This window comes from Schistocerca serialis, chromosome 6 (genome assembly GCF_023864345.2).
Source record: "Schistocerca serialis cubense isolate TAMUIC-IGC-003099 chromosome 6, iqSchSeri2.2, whole genome shotgun sequence".
Classification (NCBI taxonomy): Eukaryota; Metazoa; Arthropoda; class Insecta; order Orthoptera; family Acrididae; genus Schistocerca; species Schistocerca serialis.
Window position 1 is genome coordinate 536744763 of NC_064643.1, and position 23993 is coordinate 536768755.

The following is a 23993-nucleotide window of genomic DNA, read 5'->3' on the forward strand; positions in this document are numbered from 1 at the left end:
TGAACTGGCTCACATTAGGAGCGAGATGTTCAGACTGTACAGAATATATAAAAATTCTTGTAAACAAGGACCTGAGCTGGATGACACTTTTTGTAGAGCATTTTTACAATGTAAAAAGAACTACAAAGACAAACTGACCCTAGCCAAAAAACTTGCCTGTGGACATTACATAGAAGGTGCCCCCCCCCACCCAAAATAAATAAATAAATAAAAAAAACAAAAAAATAAAATAAAATAAAAATAAATAAATAAATAAAGGAGTATGGGAAAAAGTCAGTCAAGAAAAGTCTCAGACCCACAAACCAGATGCAGTGCTGGACCCAGAAGAAGTAAATGATTAGTGAGCTTAAAGGCAAAATTAATCAAAATGGCACTTGTGATTTAGTACTTCTGGTTGCTGAGCCACATAAGAGGTATGCCTTCCATGGGAATGTTCGCAGAGGGTACGTCCCATTACACCAGTTATTAGGGTTTCTTCCTGTTCCGTTCACATATGGAGTATGGGAAGAATGATTGTCTGAATGCCTCTGTGCATGCAGTAATTATTCTAATGTTATCCTCAAGATTTGTATGTGAGCAATAAATAGGGTGTTTCAGAATATCCCCAGAGTAAACACTTAAAGCCGGTTCTTGAAACTCTATTAATAGACTTTCTTGGGATAGTTTACACCTGTCTTCAATAGTCCACCAGTTCAGTTGCTTTTGTATCTCTGTGACACTCTCCCACAGTTAAACAAATCTGTGACCATTTGTGCTGCCCTTCTTTGTATATGTTTAATATACCCTGTTAGTCCTATCTGGTACAGATCCCACACATCTGAGCAATATTTTAGAACTGGTCACATGAGTGATTTGTAAGCATGGGAAGAATGATTGTCTGAATGCCTCTGTGCATGCAGTAATTATTCCAATCTTATCCTCATGATTTGTATGTGAGCAATAAATAGGGTGTTTCAGAATATCCCCAGAGTAAACACTTAAAGCCAGTTCTTGAAACTGTATTAATAGACTTTCTTGGGATAGTTTACACCTGTCTTCAATAGTCCACCAGTCCAGTTGCTTTTGTATCTCTGTGACATTCTCCCACAGTTAAACAAATCTGTGACCATTTGTGCTGCCCTTCTTTGTATATGTTTAATATACCTTGTTAGTCCTATCTGGTACAGATCCCACACATCTGAGCAATATTTTAGAACTGGTCACATGAGTGATTTGTAAGCAATCCCTTTTGTAGACTGGTTGAACTTCCCCAGTATTCTACCAATAAACGGGAGTGTACCACCATCAGACATTATAAAAGCTATGTCAAGGTTTTCAAAATCCAGAAGTATTGATTTTTATTGGTTCTGTAACTATGTAATTAAAAAATAATACATCTCATCTATCAACCTCTTTTTGTCATCTTTAATATGCGTTTACAATCTGGAGCTTTTTTCCAGTGCACTCAAAATGGCTAAACTGATACCAGTCTTTAAAAAGGAGATAAGCATGTGCCCCCAAACTAGTAACCGATTTCTACTGGCCCAATTTTCTCCAAAATGTTTGAGAATCTAATGTGCAACAAAGTAAATAACTATTTCAGAAAGCGTGATCCCATCTCTAACAGACAGTTTGGATTCCAACATGGCAAAAATACCACTACTGCTCTCAGTGAAAGTGTTAACCAACTATTAATTGCATTTGAAACAAGGATCTAGTATCAGTTGTACTTTGTGATCTCAGCAAAGCCTTTGACTGTGTACCATTTAAAACCCCTCTTGCAAAACTGTCATATACAACCCATCTTTAGCAGTAATCAAGTCACTGATAAGCAACAGGAAGCAGTTTGAAGCAGTTAAAAATATAGGCTCCTCTTTGAAAGAAGTATGGACTGTAGAGCCACAGGGCTCAGTCCTAGGTCCCTTTCTGTTTATCAGTGCAGTTAATGATCTGCCTGACCATGTCGGAGCAGATTCAACAGTGCGTTATGCAGATGATACAACAGTACCACATAACCACCATGACATGACACAACTGCATCAGGCAACACTGGCAAAATAAGAACTACCAAAGAATTGGCTTTCTTCCAATGAACTCCTACTAATCCTGATAAAACACAGGAACTATAATTCTGGGTTTGGCCACAGCTGTGGAAAGTAAATCAGTAAAATTTTTAGGCTTTCACACTGATTCAAAATTAAACTGGGAGAAACATAGTAGCCTTCTTCTGACAGTATAACAAGAGTATGCTATCTCACATGGAAACTGACAGATGCAGCCACTGGTGAATATGTAAGGTGGCATATTTTGGCCTATTTCAATCACAAATTTCCTACAGCTTACTGCTATGGGCACATTCCTACTATGTAAGTGAAATCCTGAAGAAAAGAAAAGTGATGAGAATAATGAGGAAAGATAAGCCTAAGGAATACTGCTGCCCCTCTTTATCAAGCTCCAGATGTTAACTGTTGTTCATCTATACATCTACACAGCAGCGCTTTATGTCAAAAGAAACTTAAATGAGTTCAGCACCAGAGAGACTAGACACCCTCACAATACCACAGGCGTACTGAGGCACAAACTTACACAAAGTAACACACTTAAAGCTTTTTAACAAACATTTAGTATCTGCTCCGATAATATTTTCAAAGTTAAGAGATATGACTGATTACTCAAACACCCATTTTACAAGATAGCCAAAGTATTTGAAATAAACATGATTGGCATTAGTATGTAGGTATATTTCTAAAAGATATGGAACTAAATTGTAACACTTCACATTAAAAATTATTTTTAATTATTCATTTAATGTTCTAACTTATTCTGCAACAAGTGGTCAATGGTGAATAAAATGAATACTGAAAATACTGTCTGATCAAAAGTACCCAGACACTCCCATGTAATGCGGAACTGGTTGCTAGATGTCATGAGAGGCTGATCTGCCAGTATAAAGAGCTCAGTAACTTCGAATGTGGACTGATCACTGAATGTCAAAAGAGTAACAAATCTATCAGAGACATTTCAATCCTTAAGTGGCACAAGTCAACTGTTGGTGATGGGATTGTGAAGCAGGAACATGCAAGAACAATCACACCTAAACCAAGACCAGGCAAACTTCATAATTGACAGACAGAGTGTAAGAAGTACTGCTGCCTTTGATATTAAGCTGTGTTAATTTGTACTCATTACATATCACCGGTTTCTGAAACTTTCAAAGATGAGTGTGTGTGTCCCAGCAGGGGCATTGTCTTGCTATTTACAGTCAACAGTGCCCAAGTGCTACTGGATAAAGAAATTTTTGCAGAGAAAGTTGCTATTTGGTTTTGTACGGAGCTGTTGTGTGCTGTCATGTCTGAAGTATTTGCGTAAGGTATGATTATGAGTTGAAAGTAATATGGCAGTTTATACAGAAAAATTATTTTAGTTATTTGGTTTATTTGAAGAGAGGAGTGTGGAAATCTATGTGAAATCTGTCAAAGAAACAGCATCATGGCTGTTTTTCAGTAACTTCTGTTGATAGAACACACTGATATTTGAACAGATACAAAATGGCTCCCATGAACAGCAATAACCTGCTAAGTTTAAGTGTAAATGTAATGCAGCAGCGATTAGTTGAGCATTTTGTAATTAAGGAACTTTGATATTCACAAATTATACTGTTGTTGTTGTTGTTGTTGTTGTTGTTGTTGTTGTGGTCTCCAGTCCAGACACTGGTTTGATGCAGTTCTCCATGCTGTGCAAGCTTCTTTATCTCCCAATACCTACTACAACCTACATTTTTCTGAATCTGCTTAACGTATTCATCTCTTGGTCTCCCTCTAGGAGTTTTACCCTCCATACTGCCCTCCAATACTAAATTGGTGATCCCTTGATGCCTCAGAACATGTCCTACCAACTGATCCCTTCTTCTAGTCAAGATGTGCCACAAATTTCTCTTCTCTTCAATTCTATTCAGTACCTCCTCATTAGTTATGTGATCAACCCATCTAATCTTCAGCATTCTTCTGTAGCACCACATTTCGAAAGCTTCTATTCTCTTCTTGCCTAAACTATTTATCGTCTATGTTTCACTTCCACACATGGCTACACTCCATACAAATACTTTCAGAAATAACTTCCTGACACTTAAATCTAAACTCGATGTTAACAAATTTCTCTTCTTCAGAAAAACTTTCCTTGCCATTGCCAGTCTACATTTTATACCCTCTCTACTTCGACCATCATCAGTTATTTTGCTCCCCAAACAGCAAAACTCATCTACTATTTTAAGTGTCAAATTTCCTAATCTACTTCCCGCAGCATCACCCGATTTAATTCAACTGAATTCCATTATCCTCGTTTTGCTTTTGTTGATGTTCACCTTATATCCTCCTTTCAAGACACTGTCCATTCCATTCAACTGCTCTTCCAGGTCCTTTGCTGTCTCTGACAGAATTACAATGTCACTGGCAAACCTCAGAGTTTTTATTTCTTCTCCATGTATTTTAATTACTACTCCAAATTTTTCTTTTGTTTCCTTTACTGTTTGCTCAATACACAGATTGAATAACATCAGGGATAGGCTACACCCCTGTCTCCCCCCTTCTCAACCACTGCTTCCCTTTGATGCCCCTTGACTCTTTATAACTGCCATCTGGTTTCTGTACAAATTGTAAATAGCCTTTCGCTCCCTGTATTTTTCACCATTGCCACCTCCAGAATTTGAAAGAGAGTATTCCAGTCAATATTGTCAAAAGCTTTCTCTAAGTCTACAAATGCTAGAAACTTAGGTTTGCCTTTCCTTAATCAATCTTATAAGATAAGTCATATGGTCAGTATTGGCTCACGTGTTCCAACATTTCTACAGAATCCAAACCGATCTTCGCCGAGGTCGGCTTCTACCAGTTTTTCCATTCATCTGTAAAGAATTTGTATTATTATTTTGCAGCTGTGACTTATGAAACTGATAGTTCGGTAGTTTTCACATCAGTCAACACCTACTTTCTTTGGGATTGGAATTATGATATTCTTCTTGAAGTCTGAGGGTATTTTGCCTGTCTGATACATATTGCTTACCAGATGGTAGAGTTTTGTCACGGCTGGCTCTACCAAGGCTATCAGTATTTCTAATGGAATATTGCCTACTCCCAGGGGCTTGTTTCAACTGAGGTCTTGCAGTGCTCTGTCAAACTCTTCACGCTGATGGAAAAAGAGGTCACGGTGCCAAGAAGGAGTTGTGTGACATAAAACAAAAGTTGGAAGGCACGCCAGTTACATCAGAGTGCTGCAAATCAGGTTTCCTTTAAATACACACCATAATAGTGATTACCTTTGTGAGTGGGCATGGTGAGTTGATATTAATCAACAATGCCTTAAAGCAACAAAGACACATAATCAACACCTCACTGAGTTTGAAAGAGGTCATGTAATAGGGCTATGAGAAGCTGTATGTTTCTTGTGTGATATTGATGAAAGAACTGGCAGGAATGTAGCCATCGTACATCACAGCTAGCAGCAGTGGACACAAGAATGTATGGTCACAAGAAGACCAGGCTCTGGATGGCCACATGGCACTACTGACAGGGAAGACCATCATGTTTGATGTATAGCTCTGGCACACTGTACTGCATCTGCAGCAGCAATTTGAACAGCAGTTGGCATCTCAGTGACACAACAAACTGATAAAAATCAGTTATTTCAAGGACAGCTCCAAGCCAGACACCCTGTAGCATGCATTCCACTTACCTCAAAGCACTACCATTTGCAACTTTAGTAGTATCAAGCAAGAGCTCACTCGAAGGCAGGTTAGAGATCTGTTGTTCAAATGGCTCTGAGCACTATGGGACTTAACATCTGAGGTCATCAGTCCCCTAGAACTTAGAACTACTTAAACCTAACTAACCTAAGGACATCACACACATCCATACCCGAGGCAGGATTCGAACCTATGAGAAGGTCTGTTGGGTTTTCTGATGAAATCTTATTCTGTCTCGGGGCCAGTGATGGCTGTGTGTTGATTACAAGGAGGCCAGTTAAGGACCTGCAACCAACTTGTCTGTGTGCTAGACACAATGCTCCAAAACATGGGGTTACAGTCTGGGGTGTGATTTCATATGATAGCAAGAGCAACCCTCTCTCACTCACGCAAATGCAAATCACACATACAACTGCAGTCTCAGGCAACTGAAGAGCTGAAACTACACTGCCAACTATGGAACATCATCGGATGACAACTCCAGCATCATCCACAATCAGCATTAACTGTCCCTGTATTGACTAACCAAGTGCAACAGGCACTGAACTCTACCCCACAAACTAAAGCCTTTCACCCGTAATGCAATGCATACATGTCTGCATGCTTGCATTTTTCGTGGTTACATGAGTTATTATTGTATCAGGACTTCACATTTGCAATGGCATATATCACACTTATCTGTGATCTTGCAAAGTTAACCACTTGAGTATGTTATCTAGACAAATGTATTCCTGAAATTTCATTTCTCTACATTAATTATTTTTTAGTGTTTTTTTTCTGTCAGTGTATAAGAGAGATGGGTCCATAATGGGCATATGGTCAAGTTCATTTAGTACTTGTGTTTGATAGTCACAAAAATTGATAAACAAAATAGACTAAATAATTTTATAAGGGTGGTTGCAGAAAATCATATGAAATCAGCTCCCAAAATCCACAAATTTCTGTAGTCACTGTTTAGTGACAATTGAGATGGTGTAAAGAGCAATGCCACTGGACAGTGGATGACTGGAAATGAGTGGCTTTGAGTGATGACTCACTTTATACTCAGTGGCAATCTGATGGAAATGTTTAGATCTGGAGAATGTTACCTGCCATCATGTACAGTGAAGTACAGATGAGGTGCTGTTATGCTATGAGTGTGTTTTTCGTGGGTAGGATGTGGTCCCCTTATTGTGTTCAAGAAAACACTAAATGCAGAAAGATATCAACACATCTTATAGCACTGTGTACTGCATACAACTGAGGAACAGTTCACAGATGATGATTGTTTGTAACAGCATGACAATTCACTCTGTCATAAATCAGCATCTGTAAGACACTGGTTTGTGGACAATAATATTCCTGGAATTGACAGGCCTGCCCAGAGTCCTGATCTGAGACAAATGCAACACCTTTGGGATGAGTTAAGAGCATCAGCTTCATTCCACACCCCAATTTTCAACATCACAATCTCTCTGATTTCAGCTTTCAAGGAAGAATGGACTGCCATTCTTCCACAGACACCTCACAACTTGTCTCTGACAGAGTTTAGGCAAAGGATGAACACACCCCATATTAATGTCCACTAATAGGAATCTGGAAACTTTTGAGCAGATAATGTATTGTGTGCTCCATAACACCAAGTTCATGAATTTCTATCTGAGTATCCCCTATAGTACAGCATAAGATTCTAACCCTTCTGGAGCATTATTTATTGGAATTTGGGTGCGGTGGAGATACTTCTCAATAAATATCACTGCACCACAATATTCATTCTCTCTATCTGCTTTTATGATCTGATACTGTCTGGGGAGAGGGAATATTAGCTATGTTTACTGATAAACAGATGGAAATATTTACTGAACTGATGTACTGTACTGTAAAATGGTAATTTTATTACCTTTTGCAGACTTTGCATTCTGCTGTAGTAAAATATCAGTCACATTATTTCTTGGAAGGGAGAATGCTAACATTAGTAGTTTTTTCCAAGATGTAGATTACACTACACTGTTAATAACAACAGGATTACCTTTTCATCCCCTGAATTTGTTCTAGTTCTTTAAGTATTACTTCGACTATGTATTGTCTTACACTGTTATCTCTCTGGATATGCTCTTCATTACATGCTGGTTGAGATAGGTCAGCAAACAACTGCTTTATCTAGCACGTACTGATAAACGGTAGTGAAGTTCCTTTTGTTATGCAATCCATATCATTATTCATTCAGTGGCCTTTTGCTTTGGATAAGTGGGTGGAAATTAGTATTTACTGCTTGCATGAGTGCTGTACATTGTTTACTGAATGCAATTTACAGTGGCCCAAGTCTTTTCTGTTGTGAGTTACAGGTATTAGATCTGCTTTGCAGCATTGTATGTGGAAACTCATGCTTTGATAAACAGTCAAGGACTACTTTTAGTAAGGGTAATGATTTTCCTGAATTGCCTATACTTTCGTTGCCATCTCACTGCCTATGTGTATGATTGAACTTAAGCTGGGCATATGGTTCCTTAATGGATATGATATGCCAAACATACATTTTGCATATTCTGCTTTTTGCATTGTGGGAGTAGTCTGCAGTTAGTACTACCTTCAATGTGCAGTTCACCATCTTGTAATACTGCTTGCACATATACTGCTATGGCTGTCATTTTCATTGTTTACTCATGAGTCCAAACTGTAAGCAATTGTAACAGATGCACCAATGCAGAGAGTATTGGATTACCTCACACCCTGTGTTTTACAAGAGAATTCAGGTTTATAATGTAATTTCAGTTCTCGTACTGCCTTGTATCAAATATTTAGTAAGCTTATTAACTTCTAATATGTTTACTGTAAACTCAATATCCTGTTTAATCTCATCTGGATCCCCATATGTGTGTGGATTCCTTATGAATACCTTGTCTACAGACTGCATCAAGGGGCATTCTAGATTCCAAATCTTTACTTTTAAAACACACGACATGACTACATAATTAGCTGCTGTTGCTGACACACATCTTTTTTTCTGGAAACATCCCCCAGGCTGTGGCTAAGCCATGTCTCCGCAGTATCCTTTCTCTCAGGAGTGCTAGTTCTGCAAGATTCGCAGGAGAGCTTCTGTAAAGTTTGGAAGGTAGGAGATGGGATACTGGCAGAAGTAAAGCTGTGAGGACTGGGCGTGAGTCATGCTTCGGTAGCTCAGATGGTAGAGCACTTGCCCGCAAAAGGCAAAGGTCCTGAGTTCGAGTCTCGGTCGGGCACACAGTTTTAATCTGCCAGGAAGTTTCATCTTTTTTTCTTGTTGGTGTTGTGTTAAGAATTTGATTAAGCAATTATGGGGAGTACTGATGCAATATTTTATCAGTTTTGTATAAAATGTACAAGGGTCATCCAGAGAGTAAAGAATGTTTTACCAGAACTAAATAAAAATGAAAGACAGCAATGCAAAACACTGTTTCATACCGTCAATGGCGACTATGATGTCTTTTAAGAAATATTATAGGACTGTGAATCCCAATCATGAGAAGTTAATCAACTGTTTACCAATTTATAGCACCTTACTCTATTTTTTAATGTAGGTGCCATAACTGTTGAGACACTAGTTGTCACGATGGGACCAATTTTTCAATTTCCATGTTGTACTCCTCTACCACCAAAGATCTGAGCCGGGATATCACTCCTTATTTGAGGTCTTCATCATTTGTGAGGTGTTTTCCACCTAAAAATTCCTTTACTTTTGAGAATAAGTGAAAATAACATGGTGCCAAGTCAGAGCTATAAGGAGAATGTCCAAATACTTCTGACTTATGATGCTGATGTTCTTGCTGTGTTTGAACTGATGCATGAGGCAGCACATTGTCATGAATCAAAAAACACCTTTGCTGACAACATTCCACATCACTGAAGTCCATCCCTGGTAGCTGAGTGGTCAGCACGACAGAATGTCATACCTAACGGCCCGGGTTCGATTTCCAGCTGGGTCGGAGGTTTTCTCCGCTCAGGGACTGGGACTTTTCAATTGGTGGGTTTTCAATGGGTGCAACTACTTTGAAAGGTTACAGAATAAAAAGGCATGACTGCTCAACAACAAAACTTGGCTCACACTGAGATGGGGGAAGAATCTAACTGGCACTCTTGTGACTGTGGTGGTGGGGGATCAGTGCTGGGTATGGTATGCAATCATTCTTTACTTTCTGGATGACTCGTAACTTGTTCACATTCCCTTCTGTAACTTCAACAAAAAACATATATGGGCCCAAATCTATTGTTCTGTATCATCACAGCTTTTTTGTAGTGCTATTACTGGGTACATTCAGCCTAGATGCTGTGGAAACTGATTCATCTACTATTCTATAGTCTGATTCTGCATGTTAATTTGTATTTTCTGTCTCTTTATTTTCTCCTCCTTTCAGGAATTTGTCTGTACTTATATTTGTTTCCAGTTCACTCAATCTCCTTCTGTTTGGATTATTATCATGTCCAAACAGGCCTTGAAGGCCCAACGGTACCGAACGACCGCTAGATCATTGTCAACCCATAGGCATCACTGGACGCACATATTTATTTATTTATTTCTTTCTTGATCCGTAGATCCAGTTAGTGAGTCAATCATAAGGATATGGAACGTGTCAAATTGTACAGGTTTCAATTTAAACTTACAATAAATACAAGGGCAATTCAATGGCAAATTGTACATAGTTTAAGTAAGACATACTATAAATACAGTAACAGATACAATGTCAGCTAGATAACATAACTACCATTTGACAGAAAAAGGAGTTTCAAATAAAGATTAAAGATAAGAGCACAAAGTTAAATCAGATATTAGGCCTACAAGAGTAAATACATGTACAGCCAATCTGTTGTTACAAAAAGTGCGCTAATGCCCAAATGCACAATAAAATCAATTGAACTACTTCTAGACACAATAAGTTTAGTGATGGTATACATTTTCTTTCAGGTATTCATCCACAGTATAATAAGATTTCTCTGTCAGGTAATCTTTGAGAACTTGTTTAGATTTTGGCAGTTCTGTATGAACACATTTGATATGTAGTGGTAGAGCATTGAACAGCTTAATGCCGGAGTAGTAAACTCCTTTATGTACCAGAGTGAGACGTTTCATTTCTAAATGTAGATTGTTTTTGTTTCTGGTGTTATAACCATGGAATTTACTGTTGTCTTGGTAGATGGAATAATTTTTGCACACAAAGGTCAGCAAGGAAAAAATATACTGTGAGGCAGTTGATAGGATACCTATCTTCCGAAACAAGTGCCTGCAAGAGTGTCTTTGATGGACCCCACACGTTATTCTGATTGCTTTTTTTTGGATGGTGAAAATTTTTTTTGCAAGTGGTTGGTTCCCCCAAAATATGATAGCATATGACATCAATGAGTGGAAGTAGCCAAAGTAGGCAACCTTAATAGTGTCAACTTCAGCCACTGAAGAAATTACCCGTAATGCAAATGTTGCCGAGCTAAGTTTTTTACATAGATGAAGAATGTGAACTGACCAATTACATTTACTGTCTATGTAAGCACCCAGGAATTTTGTGTCTTCAACTTTCTGTATTGGTTGATCTCTACATTTTATGTTAATTTCATCGGGATTACTTTGTGATGTATGGAACCTCATATAATGAGTTTTATCTGCATTGAGCGAGAGACCATTTGAGGAGAACCAATTTAAGATGTCATTAAAAACAGTATTTGTAGTTTTTTCAAGATCATGATCAATCAAATGGTCAATTAGAATTGTGGTATCATCGGCAAACAGGGTAAATTTGCTGTTTGTCTCAGAACAAAGAGGAAGATCATTAATAAAGATGAGGAAAAGCAGTGGGCCCAAAACGGAGCCTTGAGGCACACCACACGTTATCGTGCCCCATTCAGACGAGGCAGGTTCTCCAGAAGAGCCATTTAGCATTACAGTCTGCTTCCGATAATGTAGATATGATTGTAGCCACAAGCCAACAGTACCACCTAAACCATAGTATTTTGCCTTTTTCCAAAGAATTTGGTGGTTTACACAGTCAAAGGCTTTCGTAAGATCACAAAAAATACCCACTGGAGACATTTTTTTGTTAATGGCTTCCAAAACTTGGTTGCTGAAAGAGAATATTGCCTGTTCAGTACAAAGACCGGCACGAAACCCAAACTGATTTTTGCTTAAGATACTGTGGAAGTTGAGATGGTCTACAATCCTCCTGTGCATGAGTTTTTCTAGAATTTTCGAGAAGGTAGTTAATAGGGATATTGGGCGATAGTTTGTAACAATGCTTTTATCCCCTTTTTTAAAGAGAGGAATCACTACAGCCAACTTAAGTCTGTCAGGGACAATCCCATCTTGTAGGGATGCATTGTATATGTTGCATAAGACGGGACTAACAAATTTATAACAGTGTTTCAGTATTTTACTAGAAATATTGTCCACACCAGCAGAATTTTTATTTTTTAATGATCTAATTACTCTTATGACTTCGCTTACAGTAACTGGAGGTAAGGATAACTGTGGGATTCTGTTGCTAATAGCTTTCTGTAGGAGGGACAATGATTCTTCCATAGAACCATTACAGCCTGTCTTCTCTGCTGCTCTCAAAAAATGGTTATTAAATATTTCTGCAACCAACTCAGGTTTCTTTATGATACTGTCCCCTGTATTAATCTCTACCTGAGACATGTTCCCTGTTGTCCTGCCAGTTTCCCTCTTTATTACATTCCATATAGTTTTAATTTTATTTTCTGAGCTTTCAATTTCTGATTTTATGCACATACTTTTAGATTTATTTATAACCTTCTTGAGAATGCTACAGTAAAGTTTGTAGTGTTGTTGTTTCTTTGGATCATTACAAGTCCTGAGAGAACTGTGTAACATCCTCTTTGTTCTACACGATGTTATTATCCCTGTAGTGATCCAAGACTTCTTGGCATTGCCTATATGACTATTTCTAACTACTTTTTTGGGAAAGATGGACTCAAATACAGACATGAATTCATTTAAAAATGAATTGTACTTTTTGTTTACATCTGTTTCCCTATAAACTCGGCTCCAGTCTCTCTCTTTTAGGCTATCATCGAATTTTTTAAGGCCCTGTTCATTTATTATCCTAAAAGATTTCCAAGAATGCTTGGAACTGTTGCATACACTGATGTAATTGAGCCTAAGCAATTGACCACCATGGTCAGAAAGGCCAAGGATTGGATGTACAGTGATCTCATTGCATTTAGACTTATCTATAAACATATTATCTATCAGACTTTTACTGTTAACAGTAATCCTAGTTGGGAAATCTACTATTGCCATCAGATTATAAGACTCCATTAAATGTACTAAATCAGCTTTACTATTGCTCTCATTTAGGGAATCAACATTAAAGTCACCAGTAATTATCAAGTTCTTGGACTTTGAGTACAGTATGGATAATAAAGAATCTAAGTGCTTAAGAAATACATTCAAATTCCCTGAGGGAGATCTATACAGTGCTAACACTACAGCTGTGAAGTCATTTACAGTAATCTCAACACCACATACTTCAATTTGTTGCTCTATACAATAGCTCTTTAAATCTAATGCATTGTAAGATATGTTGTTTTTTTACATAAATTACCACTCCACCTTTTTCCATGATGGTTCTAGAGTAATGCGTTGCCTGACAGTAACCACTTAGCTGTAACCTTTCAATATCCTTCACATGATGTTCACTAAAACATAATACATCAGTATCTTTTATTCCTTGTGGTTCCTCTAACAGAACAGTAATGTCATTTACTTTATTACCAAGTCCTCCCACATTTTGGTGAAAAATCGTCATTTCTTTGGAATTAGAGACAGATCTAAACTTTTGCCTAAAAAATTATCGGTAGCTACAGACACAGTACGTTCATTACTAACAATTTCCTGAAACATTTGAGTTTGAAACCGAGTCTGACTTGATGGTTGGAGCCATTCAAGTGTGATTTGTTCCAACTTTGGGGTACATTTGTGGACTTCTTCCAATATTTTTGTTTTTATGAGGGTACCTAATGCTTTTTTTCCTGATCTGTTCAGGTGCATACCGTGTCTTGTAAATAATTCTCGTCCAAAACTGCTTACATCTATAACACAAGTATTTTTAAAATGCTTACACAACTTTGCTAACTTAGAGTTCGTTTGTGAGATAGCCTCATTTACACAGGACTGTGGAATTAAGTCATGTCTCTTTGGAATGTTCACAACAAATACCTTAGACTGATGAAGCGCCGATATTTTCTTCCTATGGTGGAGCACATGGTCAGCACACCGTTCTCTCAGCTGATGTCAGTTTTCATGACTGGAGCCACTACTTCTCAATCAAGTAGCTTCTCAACTGGCTTCACAAGGGCTGAGTGCACCCTGCTTGCCAACAGCGTTCAGAAGACCTGGACAGTCTCTCATCCAAGGGCTAGCCTAGCTTGACAGTGATTAACTTTGGCAATATGATGGTAACTGGTGTTATCATTGGGGCAAGGCCACAGGCTATTAGATTAATTACTTGACTCAGTTTCAATATATATCTCTCCGACCTCAGTTAATTAATTACACTGAAACCCTACTTTTGTACTTATCAAGAACTTCCAAAAAAATGGTGTAAAATGCGGGAAAATGTAAAATGTGGGAAATAACATTTTAAGCTGTAAAAGTTACGTATAGGATACCCCTTGGCACTTTATGTATGATCTTTGTAGATAACAGGCATCAAAAGACTTGTGAGGGACTTGCTTATTATCTAATGAAGGTTTATTATCCAATACAAACCGCTGACGTAACTGGAACTGATAACTGTCTGGGAAGTAGGAACATTTCACTCAATTTCATATGTCATAATTGATGATTTTGAAAGCCTGCAGCTGTCATTCATTATTTCAATAATGAAATATTACACCAGGTACATATTTTTTCATGCTTAGCACAACGCGTTTCAAGAATTTTTTCTCATTGTCATGTGAAACTATGTACTTAAGTATTTTGTGTGGTGTTTGAATATGTGTTACCCTGGATCTCTTGTACTGTAGTCATCTTTTTGAGGTTATCAGGTACTGTGCCTCATTAGTTATGTAGAAAACACACACACACACACACACACACACACACACACACACACACACACACACTCTCTCTCTCTCTCTCTCTCTCTCTCTCTCTCTCTCTCTCTCTCAAATTATCACTCACATTGTCTGTCTGCGTAACATCCCAAAAAAATAGATACGTAAATACTGCACCTAATGATGAGAATAAATTCTCGAAACACATTTTGCTCAGCATGAATAAAATACATAATCAGTGCTGTGTTTACACTAAAAACATCTAAGCAACGCAAAGTGAAAGAAGGTGTCAACTAGTGCTCCAAGTGGCCATACACCGAAACACACTAAATATGGCTCGACGAAGGTGTCACAATGATCACAACAATCACGAAACTGTGTTTGCAGTGGAGACGGTTTGGAAATGGTTGTAATGGTCATGATATTTTCATTCGAATGAACCTAGTTCGTTCCAATAATTAGGCTTTTATTTAAAAAGCTTAGTATCTGATAATGCTCTGGCATGTTACTGTTGCCTAAGTCATGGATTTTTCTACTGGTACCCCTGAATTTGACTGCATATTTGAGCACAGCAAAAAATTTTGAAACTTATACTGAGATGACAAAAGTCATGGTATAGCAATATGCACATATACATATGGCAGTAGTATCTTGTACACAAGTTATAAAAGGGCAGTGCATTGGTAGAGGTGTCATTTGTACTCAGGTGATTCATCTGGCATCTGGCATGACTCTGGCTGCATGAGGGGAATTAACAGTCTTTAAACACAGAATGATAATTGGAGCTAGACGCATGGGATATTCTATTTCGGCAATAATTAGGGAATTCAATATTCTGAGATGCATAGTGTCAAAAGCGTGCAGAGAGTACCAAATTTTAGGCATTACCTCTCACCACAGACAAGGCAGTGGCTGACAGCCTTCACTTAACAACCGAGACCAGCGGCGTTTACGCAAAGTTCTCATTGCTAACAGACAAGTAACACTGTATGAAATAACCAATCAATGTGAGATGTATGGCACACCTATCTATTATGACAGTGCAGCAAAATTTGGCATTAATGGGCTATGACAGCAGACAACTGACGCAAATGCCTTTGCTAACAGCACGGCATTGCCTGCAGCACCTCTCCTAGGCTCATGACCTTATTGACTGGACATGAGAAACTGGAAAACTGTGGCCTGGTCAGATGAGTCCTGATTTCAGTTGGTAAGAGCTGATGGTAGGGGCAAGGGTGATGCAGACTCCACAAAGCCATGGACTCAAGATGTCAACAAGGCATTGTGCATGGTGGTGGTGCTCCATAATGGTGTGTGCTGTGTTTACACGGAATGGCCTGGATTCTGATTATGTTCAGCTACTTGGAGACGATTTGGCACCTTCCATATACTTCATATTCCCAAACAATGATGGAATTTTTATAGATGACGGTGTGCCCTGTCACTGGTCCACAGTTGTTAATCATTGGTCTGAAGAACATTCTGAAGAATTGGAGCAAGCAATGTAGCCACACAGATTGTCCAGCATGGAACCCATAAAACATTTATGGGACAAAACTGAGAGGTCAGTTCATGCACAAAATCCTGCACTGGCAACACCTTCCCAATTATAAATGGTTACAGAGGCGGCATGGCTCAATATCTGTGCAGGGAACTTGCAGTGACTTGCTGAGTCCATGCCACATCAGGTTGCTGCACTAAGCCATGCAAAAGGAGGTCTGACATGATATTAGGACATGCCATGACTTTGTCACCTCAGCGTATCTTCTTCATTTGATGATAAGTATGTAAAACAACCAGCAACAATGTTTTCGGGTATCTCTGATGCTCGCAGTGATTAAATAAGTAACTACCTAAAACTGAAATGAATATGCTTAATGCTGGTAAGCTCATTCAGCTGAATACCTAATCTGAAGTGCAGAAAACTACTGTACCTGTAACTCATTGATTGCAACCCATGAGTTGGATGGGAAACCTTGAAGCATTGGTACAAGGAACTGTAGACAGCCAGACCAATGTCCAATCAGGAGCATCATGCAGATGAGGTTGAAAATTCGCATGAAGACACTGGCCATGTTGAGGAACTGTAACACAGAATCAAAGAAGCTTTCTTAGCTTGAAAGAGAACAAAGGCTTTGCTGTGAATTTTATTTTCAACCAAGGAATTTGCATAGTGCCTATTAAAACATTATCTCTTCAACCCTGCATATGTTGTTCTCCAACTTTACATAGTTTATATAAATTTCATTTCAGTAAATTAGGAAAAAAGACATTTCCTGTAATAAAATACATCATTATTTTGAGTTACAGCACACTTGCATCTTAAGTTACACTGGCTGGTGACTTACTCACTGGAAGAAGAAGGAAAAATTGTTCAGTATTGAGATGACATTGTTTCACTGTTCAGTATTATTTTACTTTATAAGTACAGTACATAACAGGCAGCCAACATTTCACTGTTGCCAAAAACAATACTGCTTACATATGATATCCATGTGATCACAGCAGAAGTTTTATGCCATAATCAAATATAAACATCCTGTTAACTACTGTTGGAATGGTTATGAACCTGTAAATCAATGAGAATATGTATTTATGAAATCAAGAATTTAATGCAGAATTCATATGTCAGTAGCACTTTCCATGTGAATCATCTTAATATCTAAATAACATCACCTGCACAAAAATAGAAAGGTATAGTATGAAAATTAAAAATTGCTTTTGAACACATTATCGTGATGTTCTGCCATGACAGAACCCTGTACATGCAGAAAAGTTACTTCTTAAAAGCCTTTTTCACGTCTAGAAAACAAACTAACAAAACAAAAATATTTGGCATAAGTGTATGCCAACATCCATTGCACACAATAGAATGGTAAAACTGAATATATAAACTGAAGTGAATGGATACTGTAGTCTGCAGAACCAATAACATTCCCAGGGCCTCTGCAAAAAGGGAAGGAGATACGCAGCCACAAGTCAAGAATGACTATGTGATATATGTTCATTTTCTAGAGAGTGGAAGCATTGGGAATTGATAACAGGGCAGGTATAGTGTTGGAAATCAGACTGCATAGGACAAATGATGATTTTCAAGATAGGAGCAATCAACAAGGTAAATACATCTGAAGTAGAAAATTTGTAAGCTGGGAAAATAAGGAAGGAAGCAGGTGCCAGTGCTGACAGAACATTAAACTCAAATAAGGAAGTGCTCTGATGGTAGTATGTCTTATTTGTTAGAGAGCTAGAAATGAGAGTATCTTCATGTAAATCATAGCATGTCAGTGTCCAAAAAAATACAGTTCTAATGTATTTGTGATAGTCAATGAAAATATGAAACTGGGTTTCCAGAGATTTGAGATGAAAATGGCCAGATAGGTCGTCCAACTTGCCTACTGTTGCACACCTCCATTAGTTTAATTTGTTTTCCCCAAACTGTGTTGCATTTCTTTTGTCCCTCGTTTCAGTTATTCCTTCAATTGCATGTTAATTATCTCGGTACAATTATGAGTCACTCTTGCTCACCAAAGTACTTTCGTGATTTTTAATTACTTTTCATTGATCAGATCTTTCACATTTATGCAGCATTATAAGTTTGCTATTTGCTTACTCCTTTGTTTCAGATGTATCTCACCCCATGATAATTCAGGTACCAGTATCTATCTGTAATTTCTTTAGTAATCCATATCAATTTTTGAATGTCATTCCCTAATGTTACTATACGCAACTGTTTGTTGGTGCTACAGGCCAGTAAAAAGATGCTGTATCTCAGGCATCAGTGAGATAGCTCTACATTTTGATTCATTATTATTTTCTTTCACTTTACATGTTCATTTCTATAAAATCACTGAGACTTATCTCTGTCATCTCTGATTTTCCAAAATGTTGTTATAATTTCAGTTATGTTTGACTAAGATAATGCATCATAAATTTTCTTAATAGTACTATCTGAAAAGAAGAATTTTTTTCAAGTTTCTGAATCAACAAAATAATATTAGAAATTAGTCAAAACAGAAATTTCTGAGTTAGGAAAATAATCTGCTGTCTCCTCTTGTCCCCACAAAAGGTGGGTCCCTCTCATCCTGGGGATCCATCTCTCATCAACTTATTCCTCTCTCCTCTCAGAGGAAGGACTTAATAGTTCTGAGCATTAAGACAATCTTTTTGTACTTTTATGTGTGTCTATCAATAGTACTAGAATGTTGTCTCTTGATGGTGAGTATTGGCAGCCAGCCATTCTGTCTCCTCATAGTTTTAGATGTATATAGACATAAACATATATTTATTTTGTGACCCAAAAGTTACTGGGAACGCATGTTGTGGAGCATGCACTTACGAATTCGTAGCTTACTTTTGCTCTTATCAACTGTTTTTGCATCAGAAACCTCTTATTTGTGGAGCTGTACATCATTTTGAGCAGGTGAATGTCCCCCACACATAATACTGACCTCATTGGCCTGTGTCCTGGGCTCGCTCAATAACAGTTCTCATATCAAATGCCCCCATCTCCCTCCACCATGAGACATTAATTGCTCTTCTTTGGGCTCGGCTCATTGTAACACTTCTAAAAATGGATGTTAATCTAGTGATTGTGTTCATGGAAATGTGTTGTTTCTTTGTTTGGAGATAAGTTCTGTATAGACATGTCCCTGTAACATCGATTAATTTCTCAGTCTTATTCCAGTGCTAAATATTAAAATAAACAACAACTTGTTTCCATTTAAGGTAATTCATGAGATCTTTAAAAGCTTTTACTAGAAGCAGAAAGAACTAGATCTATTGTAAAGTTGCAGCTTCAGTACATATGTCCTATCTATTACACTGTGCAGAAAGAATGAAAATATAAATTTCTTCATATTTACAGTATAACAAAAAAAGTTTTCGATTATATAATTCACAAATTATTTCACTTTCCAACAGAAAAACGTTGGGAGAGAAATTCAAAAATGTCATCTAATTTTATATCAATGTCTTAGACTTAAGACATTATTTAACTGCATAATTTGTGTGTTGCATGTGAGGAAAACTCACCAGCAAATAGCCATATTTTTGAAAATTTGGCCTGAAAGTAGTTGAAAATTACACAGGGTCAAATCTTTTAAGTGTGAACTAAAATGGGAAACACAAATTTGCTTGTGATATGAACAAGAAACACTATTAAAAGAGCTCTGTTTAATTTGTACAGTTGTTAATTACATGTACTGACAATTTGTCACTTCCATAAAACATGATACTGAAATTTTTCTATTTCTTAACTTAGTAAAATCTTCCAGAATAGAATCTCATTCTGCAGACTTCAGGCTATCTCTTTCAACAGCTAAAGTTTGCAGTCCACACAGTCATTATTGAGAAAGAGTTAACCAAAGATTTGTCTTTATCAACCTGAGGTTTGAAAAACTCCTTTCACTTCATGTAATGTGCTGAAGTAGTATTGTATTTCTAGTTAAGGTAGACCTTGGGTGAAATGCAAGCCCAAGTAGATGAGAATCAAATCAAGAAGTTTAGAATTCAAATGCAGTTATACTAAATAGAACAATATCTAATACTGATGTCAGTGGCTTGTTGCAACCATACATTTACAATTATCTCACAAATGGCTGATTTGCAGGCACATTTTTACTGGGAGATTTTTGGTTTGCACTTAGACTCCTCTGAGCACATCCCAGCTTGGGGCCTCAAGTGGCGGCTTATGATGTGGGCCTTAAATTGGCATTAGTTGTGACTGTGACATGGTGTGTGGTTTGAGCAGCCATTCACTTGGATGACATTTATCTGGACGTGACCACTTAAGTGGTGAAACCAGAAATTTAATTCATCTGACCGGGTGACACTTCCACTGATCCAAAGTCCAGTATTGGTATTCATGTGCTCTCTACAATCGTATTTGACACAGTTGTTCAGTCAACATGGGATAATGTAAGGGTAATACACTGTGGAGCCTTACCGTATTACATGCTTGCAATGCCACCACATGGCATTCAGCTCGCACTGGATGGTGGTCACTATATTTAGGCTCACAAAGGTATTTGCTAGTACAGCTTCTGCCTGTGACAAAGGTTTGTTCTGTGAGTACACCCACTAACTTGAACAGTGTGTTGCTCAGCTTTATGTTGTTGTTGTTGTTTTGTGGCTTTTAGTCCAAAGACTGGTCTTATGCAACTCTCCACATTATTCTGCCCTGTATTAGCCCCTTCATCTCTGAGTAGCTACTGCAACCTACATCCTTCTAATGTGCTTACTGTATTCATCTCTTGGCCTCCCTATAAAGTTCCCCCCCCCCCCCCACTCTTCCCTCCAGTACTAAACACTAAATTGGTGATCCCTTGATGCCTCAGAATGTGTCCTATCAACCGACCCCTTCTTCTAGTCAGATTGTGCCACAAATTTTTCTTCTCCCCAATTCTTTTCAGAACCTTCTCATTAGTTACGTGATCTATCCTCGAGCCAGTGGCAGATACCTATGGTGGGCATGCAGGGTACGAGCCCCCTCCCCTCCCCACTCCAGTGTAACTCGCATTGCCACCCACCAGTCAGCCTGCACGCTATTCGTTCATTTCTTTTGTCAGTTGACTCGACTGAATTGAGTTATCGAGTAGTTGTACTTTCCTATGTGGCATGTGCGTCCGCATCATTGTATTTTATATGTTTCTGTATGGCACACAGATAGCTAACACATACCTACAAGAAAAGTCACGGCCATTCTATTGATCTCGATATGTTATTCTGTCTGGCATTTGTTTGATAAAAGTCACCTTCAGCATTCTTCTGTAACACCGCATTTCAAAAGCTTCTATTCTCTTCTTGTCTAAACTGTTTATCGTCCATGTTTCTCTTCCATACATGGTTACACTTTATACAAATACTTTCAGAAAGGACTTTGACAGTTAAATCTATACTCGATGTTAACAAATTTCTTTTCTTCATAAACGCTTTTCTTGCCATTGCCAGTCTACATTTTATATCCTCCCTACTTTGACCATCATCAGTTATTTTGGTTCCCAAACAATAAAACTCATTTACCAGTTAAGTGTCTCATTTCCTAATCTAATTCTCTCAGCACCACCTGATTTAATTTGACTACATTCCATTATCCTCATTTTGCTTTTGTTGATTTTCACCTTATATCCTCTTTTCAAGACACAGTCCACTCCGTTCAGTTGCTGTTCCAAGTCCTTTGCAGTCTTTAACAGAATTACAATGCCATCAGCAAACATCAACATTTTTATTTCTTCCCCGTGCACTTTAATTCCTACTCCAAATTTTTCTTTTGTTTCCTTTACTGTTTGGTCAATAGACAAATTGAATAACATCGAGGACAGGCTACAACCCTGTCTGACCCCCTTCTCAACCACTGTTTGCTTTTCGTGCCGCTCGACTCTTTTATAACTTCCATCTGGTTTCTGTACAAACTCTAAATAGCCTTTTGCTCCCTGTATTTTACCCCTGCCACCTTTAGAATTTGAAAGAAAACATTCCAGTCAACATTGTCAAAAGCTTTCTTTAAGTCTACAAATGCTGTAAATTTAGGTCTGCCTTTCCTTAACCAATCTTCTATGAGAAGGCATATGGTCAGTATTGCCTCACGTGTTCCTACATTTCTCCTGAATCCAAACTGATCTTCCCTGAGGTCAGCTACTACCAGTTTTTCCATTCTTCTGTTAAGGATTCGTGTTAGTATTTTGCAACTGTGACTTATTAAAGTGATAGTTCAGTAATTTTCACATCTGTCACCACCTGCTTTCTTTGGAATTTGAATTATTATACACTTCTTGAAGTCTGAGGGTATTTCACCTGTCTCATACAACTTGCACACCAGATGGAAGAGTTCTGTCATGGCTAGCTCTCCCGAGGCTACCAGTAGCTCTAACAGAATGTTGTCTACTTCCGGGGCCTTGTTTCAATTTAAGTATTTCAGTGCTTTGTCAAATTCTTCATGCAGTATCAATCTACCTTCTCATCATCATCTATGTCCTCTTCCATTTGTATAATACTGCCCTTAAGTACATCTCCATTGTGTAGACCCTTTATATACTCCTTCCCCCTTTCTGCTTTCCCTGCTTTTCTTAGGACTGGTTTTCCATCTGAGCTTTAGATATTCATACAGATGGTTCTCTTTTTTCCACAGATCTCTTTAATTTTCTTGTAGGCAGCATCTATCTTACCCCTAGTGATTTATGGTTCTACATCCTTACATTTGTCCTCTAGCCATTCCTCCTTAGTCATTTTGCACTTCCTGTAGTTCACATTTTTTAGATGTTTGTATTCCCTTTCGCCTGCTTCATTTATTGCATTTTTATATTTTCTCCTCTCGTCGATTAAATTCAATGTCTCCTGTGTTACCTAAATATTTCTACTGACCCTCGCCTTTTTATCCACTTGATCCTCTGCTGCCTTCACTATTTCATCTCTCAAAGCCAAACATTCTTCTTCTACTGTACTCCTTTCCCCTGTTCTTGTCAATTGTTCCATAATGCTCCCTCTGAAAGTCTCTAAAACCTCTGGTTCTTTCAGTTTATCCAGGTCCCATCTCCTTAAAATGTCATAGTGTACAATATCTCTTACACGTTTGTGAAATATTGTATCCATCATTAAAAACTTGTATTATTATTGTGCCCAATAATAAAGTGGTGATGGAGAAAATTCCTACAACGATGTGACTACTTCAGCAGTGATTGACAGTGTTTAAATTTTTGAAAATAAAAGTTGGAATTTCAGATGCTGCAGCAGCAGTCAGCCAACCACCAAGAATAGTTTCAGCAACAGGAGCAGCAGCTAGTCTACAGCAAGAAACTCAACAGCTAATAAAGCTAGTGCAACAACCGTAAGAGTTGACAAGTCTGTAACCATCACAGCCAGATATTTCTGTAAATCGTAACTGCGGAGAGGAAACTTATATAGTTGATCTGGGTCACTTCATTCTTCATTGCAAGGCAAGTGGTGCTACTGACCTCATTCAGCAGAGCACTATCTTATTTTCTTCAAGCAACAAACACTATAGTATATGAGTTAGTTCAAAAGTTACACCTGTTAGTAGGTCCAGTCATTTAAAATTTGTGATTTGTTTTCTAATCACTATTATCAGCAAACTTACACTGTAGTCTCAAATTAATCAATGTTCTAAACAACTAGGTCACTCTGATGTGGCGTGGACCATTGAACTACAGAGTCTGACTATGTAGAGGAATTTTTCATGAAATCTTGAAATGTATCCTACACAAAGTCTCTTATTCAAGATGTAGACTGTCTGCAGACAAACAAGTGA

General features: G+C 37.9%; 1 protein-coding gene across 2 annotated transcripts in view; it reads right to left on the reverse strand.

Moving 5' to 3' along the window:
* The window catches only part of LOC126483831 (potassium/sodium hyperpolarization-activated cyclic nucleotide-gated channel 2-like), a 282969-nt gene that overhangs the window by 59017 nt on the left and 199959 nt on the right, over positions 1 to 23993 (reverse strand). For both annotated transcript variants that reach the window (XM_050107031.1, XM_050107030.1), the window contains one exon: positions 16666 to 16815. In XM_050107031.1, the coding sequence (XP_049962988.1) occupies positions 16666 to 16815 (150 nt within the window). The remainder of the gene's footprint in view (positions 1 to 16665; positions 16816 to 23993) is intronic.